Raw genomic sequence first — 12757 nt, forward strand, 5'->3', positions numbered from 1 at the left:
ATAGATGATGGGAGAGAGTACTACTGTCTTATGTTTGTTGCATAGACTTATGGGTAGGAATAGTTTACTAACCCTGTACAAGACTTAGTGTATGCATGTAATACATGAAAGAACAGGAAACACATTTGTATTTAATAAACATAGAGATATAGGGAAGGATTTATCAAAACCTGTGCAAAGGAAACATGGTGCAGTTGCCCATAGCAACCAATCCGATTGCTTTCATTTTGCAGAGGCCTTGTTAAAAATTAAAGAAGCGATCTGATTGGTTGCTATGGGCAACTGGGCAAATTTTCCTCTGCACAGGTTTTGATAAATCTCCTCCATAGGGAGGGATTTATCAAAACCTGTGCAAAGGATAAGTGGTGCAGATGACCATAGCAACCAATCAGCTCACTTCTTTCATTTTTTTTAAATGGCCTTTGAAAAATGAAAGAAGCAATCTGATTGGTTGCTATGGGCAACTGCACCATGTTTCCTTTGCACAGGTTTTGATCAATATCCCCCATAGGCCTCAGCTTTTTAGAGAAAGACATTCGACTGACCAGCTAACCTTGTAAGACTATAGCCACCCGGACTGCGTTCAGCATAGCAGCTGGTACTTCTGCTCTAGGCCACCACAACAGACCAGAGGTGGGACCCACATCTATGAGGCATTTATGGCATACCCTGTAGATATGCCATAAATGTCTAATATGGGAATACCACTTTAAGATATGTCATGTGAAATCTGTATAGGAAATGGGCAGAATCTGTGCACATTGTGAGTCTGTGGCCTTCAATGGGCGCTCTCATTAAAACTAATTTTTTATATTGCACTTCTAATGGTAAATAAAAAATCTTTCTAATGTACTTTGTTTAAAAAAAAAAAGTTTTCTATGTTTTATTTGTGTTAAAAAAAAGCTGCCACTAGGTGTCTCCCTACTTGTCCAGAGCACATTCCCCCCCATCTCTTGCACAGACTTTGGAATCCTGCTGGCCTGGCAGAAGTCCAAAATCAGGAAAGGCAGTATGGAATGCTGAGTGGTGTGTGTGCAGCCTTAGCCAATAATAGGTCATCTCACACTGAACTGCTCTGGGCTGTGTGTAGCAGAGTGAGGGAGGAAGTTCTCCCCTGTATGGCTTCAGATGATGTCACGCCTGCTGGGGAACGCCCCTTCCCAGTCTGTGAATCTGACTGAGACTGAGCAGAAAATACAGAGCAATATCAAGCAATATCAATATCAAGATCATTAGAGGTACTCTTTCAAGGATATTTCTTTTGGTTGGCGTTGCAAACTGCGAACCTCCACATGTTGCAAAACTTCAACTCCCAGCATGCCCGAACAGTCGTTGGCTGTCCGGGCATGCTGGGAGTTGAACTTTTTACAGCATCTGGATGTCCACAATTTGGAGACCACTGATCTAGAACATGTATCCTCAAGTGATCTCAGTCCTTTTCAGTAGAACTGTGGGTGGTGTGGGTATGGCGGCCATTTTACATTACATTGTGCCCTCAGCCTTACTTATCAGTATCACGGCTTCTCATACTTTGATTTACCCACAGGATCTAGTAAAAGTTCACCGGAGCCTAGTGGTGGAGGTCAATGACTCGATCTTACATAAAAACAGCCAAAACCTATACCAGATCTTCTTGAAATACAAAGAGAGGTACAGTATGGTATTTTCCTTCTGGGGTAAATTTACCAAAATTGACTGGCGGCCCACATTACAACATCATATAGCTTTCCGAATTAAACTTGAGAAAAAACATTCCAGGTCTGTGTGCTAAAAATACAGATTTCTGCCGAAATTCAAAGCTCCTTTGAGTTCAATGTGACTCCACCTGGAATTCTACATTTAATGGTCAGTTATTTGGGCATTGTCACTTTAAAGAAAACTTTTGACATGTCTAAGTATTTTGATCAGTCAAGGTCTTAAGTATTCAGACCCCGACAGATTGCTAGAATGAGCCTGGAGAAGAGCGCACTAAGCGTGTTCACTTCTGGCTCTGTGCCAACTTAAGTACCCGAGACAAACTTACAATTTAGGCGAACCTCTAGTGACCACAACTGTGCACGGACTCACCGATCTCCAGTGGTGATCCAACAGATACCGGCAAAGGAATGTCCAGTAAACCGAAGGTGTAGGAAAAGGAAGTGTATTTTGTTGGATATCTAACAGTGATGCATTTCAGGTCTTTCTGACTCTTAGTCATTGCCATGAGCAAGGGTCAGGAAGACCTGAAATGCATCAGAGTTTGATGCTTTGTTACATTGGATAACTATTGCAATAAATATACATCCTTTATCCTTTCAGGTCTTCCTGACACTTAGTCAATGCCACGAGTAAGGGTCAGCAAGACCCCAAATGCATCAGAGTTTGATGCTTTGTAACATTGGAAAACTAATGCAATAGATATACATCCTTTATCATTTCGGGTCTTCCTGACACTTAGTCATTGCCATGAGTAAGGGTCATCTAAAAGAAAAGCAGAAGGCGCTCCATGTGCGGGATCAGCAGGTCAGGCCCATAGGGAAGGGAAACGATCTATCCCACGCCGCTTACCAGAATTGGTTGTGTCCACACACACAACAATGGGAAGCGCCTGTAATGCTTGTGTCCTCATCCGCAGCCCTCCTAAAAGGCAGTAGATAAGCAATAGGACCGTGTAGTAGGAGATGTCGGCGCTGGATAGAGGAACCAGGAGGAGTGTAGCATAAAATCAAGTAGGATTTATTAGATGCAACGCGTTTCGCTGCGCATGCCTGATGAAGCTGCGCATGCGCAGCGAAACGCGTTGCATCTAATAAATCCTACTTGATTTTATGCTACACTCCTCCTGGTTCCTCTATCCAGCGCCGACATCTCCTACTACACGGTCCTATTGCTTATGAGTAAGGGTCAGGAAGACCCGAAATGCATTGGGTTTTTATGTTTTGTAACATTGGATATCTAGTGCAATAAATATATATCCTTTTACTGCACCTTCAGTTTGCTGGACATATCATTCCAAATCTATAGAATGTCTTGGTTGCCGCCACCGAGACCAGAGAGAGAAGCACTAAGCTGTGCACTTCTCTCCCGACTCATTCTAGCGATCAGTCAGATCCTTCTTGATCAAAACTTGTGTAATGTCTCTAGGACAGTGATTCCCAACCAGTGTGCCTCCAGTGAGCCTTTGGCTGTCCAGGCATGCTGGGAGTTGTAGTTTTGCAACAGCTGGAGGCACACTGGTTGGGAAACACTGCTCTAGGATATGTTTTATACACAGCATATCCGTTATTTAATCACATGACCCTCTTGCACAATGTTTTTTTCCCTTTAGACTTCTCATATATGGTGAATACTGTAGTCAGGTGGAGTCGTCCATATCTATTCTGGATAGCATCTCCAAAACTAGAGAAGATGTCAGACTAAAGCTGGAGGTAAGTAGACTTCGGGGCAGATTTGTTATTCCTTTTTTTAACCCCTTAACGACCTGTGCCGTATATATACGTCGCGGCCGTGCAGCAGGTCTATGAAGTGAGCTCAGGAGCTATCAGCAACCAGGATCCGCGCCTAATGCAAGGACACCGGTGATCCATGCTGATGCCCAGCATTAACCCTTTAGACGCCACCATCAAAGTTGATTGCGGCATCTAAAATGCCAAAAATATACTCCTGGCAGCTCAGCTGGACAGTGGGAGGGCAGCCCTTACCTGCATCCTCACCGTACGATCAGTTCTTCAAGGCTCCAGTTAGCCTCAGCATTGGAGTACCGATAACACTGATCAGTGCTATGCTATGGAATAGCATTGAACAGTGTATGTAATCTAATGATTGCATGTAATAGTCTCCTATGGAGACAAAAAAAATAGTGTAAAAAAAAAAGTAAAAGAAAAAAGTTAATAAATGCAATTTAACCCCTTCCCTAATAAAAGTTTGATTCACCTCCCCTTTTCCCATAAAAAAAAAAAAGCATGTAAACAAAAATAAAACATAAACATATGTGGTATCGCCACATACATAAGTGTCCGAGCTATCAAAATATAATGTTAATTTAACCGCACGGTCAATGGCGTGTATGTAAAAAAATACCAAAGTCCAGAATTGCATAATTTTGGTCACTTATATAGGTCTATAGGTGGAAAATTCTAAGCGTTATGTTTTTAGAAGGTGAGGTGTAAAAAACTGTGTCCTTAAGGAGTTAATCTTGACATAAAACGTAGACCAGGCCTGCAGAAAAGAGCCAAGTTTTTCATAGTTACTATGCTCTATAGTTAACGAGCTAAAACATATCGTCACATGGAATAAGCCTATTTTAAATATCCCAGGAACAAGGATTGTCACTTCATTGTATTTTTTGTTGCCAAAATATTTGGAGCTCACTATTACTAAATGTAACTGGTATACCTGCAATGTACACGCAGGATATTTGCTTCAAAATGATACAGTTCCCCACAAACATGTTTCACCACGCAAGTTAGCGTCATCATGGGAAATAGGGCAATGCTTGTGTGCATCTGCATTGTACACACAGTAGATTTGCTTAAAGGGATTATCCAGGAATAGAAAAACAGAGCTACATTCTTTCAAAAACCAGGTTGGGTGTGGTTCTGCAGCTCACTTCCTTTGAAGTGAATGGAGCCAAGTTGTAACCCCACACCCAACCTGGAGACAGACGTGGAGCTGTTTTTAAAAGGAATTAGCAGTGTTTTTCTATTCCTGGATAACCCCTTTAAATAAAATGTGATACAGTTTCCCCATTTTTCACCATGCTAGTTGGCGTCATCAGGGGCCATGAGGCAATACCTGCATGCATCTGCAGTGCACACACATTAGATATGCTCAATTAAAATATAATACAGTTCCACCCCAAACATGTTTCACCACACAAGGTGGTGTCATCAGGGGTAATAAACCCCTAAGAAAAACTTTTTTTTTTTGTGTACAATGCAGATGCACAAAAGTATATATGTTACATTTAGTAAAGGCGAGTGCCGGACGCCTACATTTATACAGGGATGGGGTATTTTAATATAGGCTTATTCCAATGAAAGTTAAGTTTTAGTTTATTCTATAGTGTAGTGTTTCTCAACCAGGGTGCTTCCAGCTGTTTCAAAACTACAACTCCTAGCATACCCGGACAGCCTTTGGCTGTCCAGGCATGCTGGGAATTGTAGTTTTGTAACAGCTGGAGGCACCCTGGTTGGGAAACACTTAAAAAGTGTATGGTGAAGGTGTGTATTATCTCTGCCAATCACCAATTTATGGATATACTTAACAAGTGTTATACAAAAGTGTTGTACCAAAATATTGGCGCAATTTGGTTTATTTAGACCATGTCCTTCTTCCTTATACCACCCTTGTTGGGTACAAGTCTTGATGACCCAATTTATTAATTTTTTTTGCAAATTTCACTAAAATTTCACCACATTTATTTTTCTATGTTGTCTCAATGTTATAATTATAATACGACCCATTCTGCCACAGGACCTCATGGCTCCACATCACCACAATTTTATCTTGTGCCCTCTGTGCCAGGCGACATCCAGAATATTTTGGGCCATTGCCTAGTAGCAGAAGCGGAAAGAAAAGGAGGAATTGCTGGAACACGTTCCTCCTGTGGTGGCTGTGATCACAGGCAGATTGTGCAGATTGAGATGTTTTATTTGGTCCAAAAATGAGCAGCGTAGTAGTGGGCAGAGCAGCGGGAATCTGTATTGGCGCCACTTCTGAGGAAACGGCAGGAAAAATACAAATGTTCACTTCAAACTATAATGAGGAAAGTCATGGTGGAAGCAACACACAGGCAGAACAGGGATGTAAATGGTGGAACAGAATAAGGGTATGTTTACACGGCTGAAATGTGCGGAATGTCTGCCCGGAAAACACGGGGGTTGTTCCACGCAATCCAGTGTTCTGGTGGGCGCTAGGACCGCTTGGAAAAAAAAAACCTTTGAAATCTTGGTTTCAACAAAATTTCTGCTTAATTCTGTTTGAATATCGTCTATGTGAACCTAAGGGTGAGGCTTAGGGTTAATTCACATGGCAGAATTTCCGCATGCTGAATTCCGCACAGATTCTGCATCAAATTAAAGCACAATAGACTTCTATGGGATTCCGCACTCCCATTCACATTTGTGGGAATAGACACTAAGGTTTGGCTGTCAGGGCCTGAATGGAGTTGTAGTTTTTCAATAGCTGTAGACCAACCTGTTGGAGACCACAGACCATGAGAATCCATTTTAATGGAAAATTCTATTTCTCCTTTAAAACAGGAATGTTCGAAACGGGCCAATAATGGAAAATTTACCCTGCGAGACCTCCTTGTCGTCCCCATGCAGAGGGTTCTGAAATATCACTTGCTGCTCCAGGTAAGCACCGAAATTCATGACCCTGTTCACACTTTGTTGGCATTGCACCTTGTGGGCCTTTGACTCCCATTACCTTTGCAGTGAACAGCAAAGCAGACTATGTTTTTAGTGGGAGTTTAGCTCAGTAGAGGTGGGGAAAAGACATTACACGGCAGTCAGACACAGTGACACCTGGTCAACCTGGTGATCATGAGGTCAGCTTAATTTTGGTGAATATTTACAGTATGGTCGATCCAAAGTTTTGATAAAGAGTTTCATTCATGTATCGGTGACCTGGAAAATGGGAACAGTGATTCACCAATGTTGCACTGGCCTTCACCATCATCAGATCTAACACCCTGTGACTCCTTTCTGTGTGTGTGTGTGGGGGGGGGGTACATCAAGGACTCCCCAAGCCACAGGATCTGACCAACTTGAGACAATGCATCACTGACACAGTGGAGTCCATATCCAAGGGGATGCTGATCACGTCTGGACAGGGGTGATCGCGAGTAGGTAATTCCGTTGCCAAGCAAAAAGGACACAGTCCACAGCAGAAGGATATAGGGGGAGATTTATCAAAACCAGTCCAGAGGAAACGTTGCCCAGTTGCCCATAGCAACCAATCAGATCTCTTCTTTCTTTTTGCAGAGACCTTGTTAAAAAGGAAAGAATCAATCTGATTGGTTGCTATGGGTAACTGGCCAACTTTTCCTCTGGACAAGTTTTGATAAATTTCCCCCATAGTCCACATAAGAATTTCTTCACATAGGATGCAGTCACACCACGTTTCAGAGGTCCAGCAGCAGGGGCGGTTTTGAAATTCCCAAGCCAGATCTGGATCCACTTCCGCAATGTCTTGTGAATAACTGTGTGTATTATCCCTGTACTGTGACATCACTGTGTGTATTATCCCTGTACTGTGACATCACTGTGTATATTATCCCTGTACTGTGACATCACTGTGTGTATTATCCCTGTACTGTGACATCACTGTGTGTATTATCCCTGTACTGTTACATCACTGTGTGTATTATCCCTGTACTGTGACATCACTGTGTGTATTATCCATGTACTGTAACATCACTGTGTGTATTATCCCTGTACTGTGACATCACTGTGTATATTATCCCTGTTCTGTAACATCATTGTGTGTATTATCCCTGTACTGTGACATCACTGTGTGTATTATCCATGTACTGTGACCTCACTGTGTATATTATCCCTGTACTGTGACATCACTGTATATTATCCCTGTACTGTGACATCACTGTGTGTATTATCCCTGTACTGTGACATCACTGTGTGTATTATCCCTGTACTGTGACATCACTGTGTGTATTATCCATGTACTGTAACATCACTGTGTGTATTATCCATGTACTGTGACATCACTGTGTATTATCCCTGTACTGTGACATCACTGTGTGTTATCCCTGTATTGTGACATCACTGTGTATATTATCCCTGTACTGTGACATCACTGTGTATATTATCCCTGTACTGTGACATCACTGTGTATATTATCCCTGTACTGTGACATCACTGTGTATATTATCCCTGTACTGTGACATCACTGTGTATATTATCCCTGTACTGTGACATCACTGTGTATTATCCCTGTACTGTGACATCACTGTGTATATTATCCCTGTACTGTGACATCACTGTGTATATTATCCCTGTACTGTGACATCACTGTGTATTATCCTGTATTGTGACATCACTGTGTATATTATCCCTGTACTGTCACATCGCTGTGTGTATTATCCCTGTACTGTGACATCACTGTGTATTATCCCTGTACTGTGACATGACTGTCGGTTTTCCCTGTACTGTGACATCACTGTGTATATTATTCCTGTACTGTGACATCACTGTGTATATTATCTTGTACTGTGACATCACTGTGTGTATTATCCCTGTACTGTAACATCACTGTGTATATTATCCCTGTACTGTGACATCACTGTATGTATTATCCTTGTACTGTGACATCACTGTGTATATTATCCCTGTACTGTGACATCACTGTGTATTATCCCTGTACTGTGACATCACTGTCTGTTTTCCCTGTACTGTGACATCACTGTGTGTATTATCCCTGTACTGTGACATCACTGTGTGTATTATCCCTGTACTGTGACATCACTGTTTGTATTATCCCTGCACTGTGACATCACTGTGTATTATCCCTGTACTGTGACATTACTGTGTATTATTCCTGTACTATGACATCACTGTGTGCATTATCCGTGTACTGTGACATCATTGTGTATTATCCCTGCCCTGTGACATTACTGGCTGTATTATCCCTGTACTGTGACATCACTGTGTATATTATCCCTGTACTGTGACATCACTGTGTGTATTATCCCTGTACTGTGACATCACTGTGTATATTATCCCTGCACTGTGACATCACTGTGTGTATTATCCATTTACTGTGACATCACCGTGTATTATCCCTGTACTGTGACATCACTGTGTATATTATCCCTGTACTGTGACATCACTGTGTATTTTATCCCTGTACTGTGACATCACTGTGTGTATTATCCCTGTACTGTGACATCACTGTGTATTATCCCTGTACTGTGACATCACTGTGTGTATTATCCCTGTACTGTGACATCACTGTGTATTATCCCTGTACTGTGACATCACTGTGTATTATCCCTGTACTGTGACATCACTGTGTGTATTATCCCTGTACTGTGACATCACTGTGTGTATTATCCCTGTACTGTGACATCACTGTGTATTATCCCTGTACTGTGACATTACTGTGTGTATTATCCCTGTACTGTGACATCCCTGTGTGTATTATCCCTGTACTGTGACATCACTGTATATTATCCCTGTACTGTGACATCACTGTGTATTATCCCTGTACTGTGACATCACTGTGTGTATTATCCCTGTACTGTGACATCACTGTGTTTATTATCCCTGTACTGTGACATCACTGTGTGTATTATCCCTGTACTGTGACATCACTGTGTGTATTATCCCTGTACTGTGACATCACTGTGTATATTATCCCTGTACTGTGACATCACTGTGTGTATTATCCCTGTACTGTGACATCACTGTGTATTATCCCTGTACTGTGACATCACTGTGTGTATTATCCCTGTACTGTGACATCACTGTGTATTATCCCTGTACTGTGACATCACTGTGTGTATTATCCCTGTACTGTGACATCACTGTGTGTATTATCCCTGTACTGTGACATCACTGTGTGTATTATCCCTGTACTGTGACATCACTGTGTGTATTATCCCTGTACTGTGACATCACTGTGTGTATTATCCCTGTACTGTGACATCACTGTGTGTATTATCCCTGTATTGTGACATAACTGTGTATATTATCACTGTGTGTATTATCCCTGTACTGTGACATCACTGTGTATCTTATCACTGTGTGTATTATCCCTTGAAATGTGACATCACTGTGTATTATTCCTGTACTGTGACATCACTGTGTATTATTCCTGTACTGTGACATCACTGTGTGTATTATCCCTGTACTGTGACATCACTGTGTGTATTATCCCTGTACTGTGACATCACTTTGTATTATCCCTGTACTGTGACATCACTGTGTGTTATCCCTGTACTGTGACATCACTGTGTATCATCCCTGTACTGTGTATGATTCCTGTGATTCCTATAATGCCAGATGGGGCACAGTATTACTTATACATATTGGGTGTTCCAAATAGAAGATCATTTAACCTCCTAATCTTAAAAATGTTCAGGGAATGCGTTACGCCCCGTATTGCTGTCATTAAAGCATTAGTGATGGTGGAATCAGTAATGGCTAAAAATTGTCCTTGCTGACTGTGATCTCTCATGTCTGCATGTTCATCTACGCACAATTACATCTATGTACGTGGCCGTTTTTTTTTAGATAGAAGCACATGGACATCACCATAAACATGGATGGCACTGGTATGGGCTCACCACTGTTCCAGTCATTGGTGACATTCTTGCTGGTTTAGATATAGCTGACAAACATATAGGACTGCTGCGGCCATAACTTATACTGGGCTAATATATGCTTATGAAGCTGAACTAACTGGCAGCTTCACGTTAAAGGGGTACTCCGCTGCTCAGCTTTTGGAACAAACTGTTCCGAATGCTGGAGCCGGCCCAGCGAGCTCGTGACAGACATCATAGCCCTTCCCCCTCGTGACGTCACACCCCAGCCCCTCAATGCAAGTCTATGGGAGGGGGCGTGACGGCAGTCACGCCCCCTCCCATAGACTTGCATTGAGGGGGCAGGGTGGGACGTCATGAGGGGGCGGGGCTATGATGTCACGAGCTCCTGGCGCCGGCTCCAGCGTTCGTAACAGTTTTTTCCAAATACTGAGCAGCAGAGTACCCCTTTAAAGGGGTACTCTGTTGCCCCAGCGTTCAGAACATTTTGTTCGCGGGGGTCGTGACGTCACAGCCACCCCTCTCATGACATCACACCACGGAATGGGAGGGGGCGCGGCATCCCGGCTGCGGGATCCCTGCAATCAGACATCTTATGCCTTATCCTTTGGATAGGGGATAAGATGTCTGGGGCGTAGTACCCCTTTAAAAAGAATAGTCTGCATCAGTTGCACCCGTCTCCTATTTTATGGATGTCTCTGGGAGGGATGCACAGTGTTTTAGCTTTGTTATCATTACTTTGGATTTATGGCAGACGATGATGAAGCTGGAGCCGGGCTCAGATTAAGTCTTATGTTTCAGCGGGCAGCATGCCGGCGTGGAGCGGGCAGCCGGTGAGGAGCGGGCAGCCTTCAGGTGAGCATTTAATTAGGGCAGGAAGATATAGTGCAGCGGCGTCTGAACGCTGTTCAGAGGCTGATTAGAAGCAGGAGAGATCTATAAGTCTTGCCTTGTCTCTGACCCGCTGCTGATGCTGGAGAACTGTCACTATGACAAACAAGGGCTGCTTCAGCCCACAGAACAAACTGCACTCCGAGGAGATCTTGGTATTTATTCCTTCTTTTTGCATTCTCAAATTATATCAGTTTCAATATTTGCAGAGTAGCCGGAGAGGCTGACGCCGTATTCATGTATTCATGACCAAACATTGTTCCTTATGCATTTGCCTTATAACTCTATTTATTGCTCTGTATTCATGTGCTTTATTGCAACTATTGAACCATAAATATTTCTAGAATTCCCTCTCTTTTGTTCTTCTAAAGCGGTTATCCCAAGATTATACTGTAACGTATAACATGTCCGTAAAGTAGGAAATTATTATGTGATTGGTGAATGGTACAATCACCGGGAACTCCACCAATCACCTGTAATTGAATTGGTTGAGCATGGTGTGTTGCCACTTGCTCGCTTCAGTAATGCAGAAGAAGGCTGAGCGCTTCCTTGTGTACTTCCCATGGTGCCCTATGCTTTATACCCCCCTAGTTTAATGAGGAAGGAAGGAGGAAAAATTACCACCATATCTATTACCATCATACGATTACTGACCAAATACTGTATACTGAGACCAATATTACCAATAATGCTAGTATACAAGAAGGAATATTATCACTATACATATTACCCCCGTACTGTTACTGACCAAATCCTATATACTTGGACCAATATTACCAATAATACCAGTATACTAAGAGGAATATTATCAACATACATATTTCCATCATACTGTTACTAACCAAATCCTGTATAATGAGACCAATATTACCAATAATACCAGTATACATGGAGGAATATTACGGTATCACCATACATATTACTATCATACTGTTACTGATCAAATCCTGTAAACTGAGACCAACATTACTAATAATTCCAGTATCCAAGGAGGAATATTATCACCATACATATTACCATCATACTGTTACTGATCAAATCCTGTAAACTGAGACCAACATTACTAATAATGCCAGTATACAAGGAGGAATATTATCACCATACATATTACCATCATACTGTTACTGATCAAATCCTGTAAACTGAGACCAACATTACTAATAATACCAGTATACAAGGAGGAAATATTATATTAACTGTACTGGAGTACTGGCTGTACCCACCCTGATGGCGGCCCTAATGCTAATAGCATAGAGCACCATAAAAAAGGTATCAGGGACTAGTAAACCCTTCTCCATTTGATAGCAGTAAGCCAAAAATGCTTTTTGGCTCTCTGGCTTACTGCTACTTGATTCCCAGGGCCCTACACACAATAGTAAGCATTATACATATCTGTTCACTGACAAGGTTTCCTGTGTAGGAACAGAAAATTTACCAGTTATGGTGCACGATCTCCATGTCATAATTTGGAGCATATTATGCTTTTGCTTAGGAAACCCAGTAACCTGAGCCTTAGGCAGCATAGGCTTTTTCTTTTAATGGGATTATCGTAACTCTGGGCTGAGACATGCCCATTGCCCACCAACCTAAAAGTGGACA

General features: G+C 42.2%; 1 protein-coding gene across 9 annotated transcripts in view; it reads left to right on the forward strand.

Annotated features, from left to right (window-relative positions):
• VAV3 (vav guanine nucleotide exchange factor 3) overlaps positions 1–12757 on the forward strand; it is a 266286-nt gene that overhangs the window by 148731 nt on the left and 104798 nt on the right. For all 9 annotated transcript variants that reach the window (XM_056523396.1, XM_056523393.1, XM_056523395.1 and 6 more), the window contains 3 exons: positions 1547–1650; positions 3308–3407; positions 6243–6338. In XM_056523396.1, the coding sequence (XP_056379371.1) occupies positions 1547–1650; positions 3308–3407; positions 6243–6338 (300 nt within the window). The remainder of the gene's footprint in view (positions 1–1546; positions 1651–3307; positions 3408–6242; positions 6339–12757) is intronic.

The sequence above is a fragment of the Hyla sarda genome, chromosome 6, assembly GCF_029499605.1.
Source record: "Hyla sarda isolate aHylSar1 chromosome 6, aHylSar1.hap1, whole genome shotgun sequence".
Taxonomy (NCBI): domain Eukaryota; kingdom Metazoa; phylum Chordata; class Amphibia; order Anura; family Hylidae; genus Hyla; species Hyla sarda.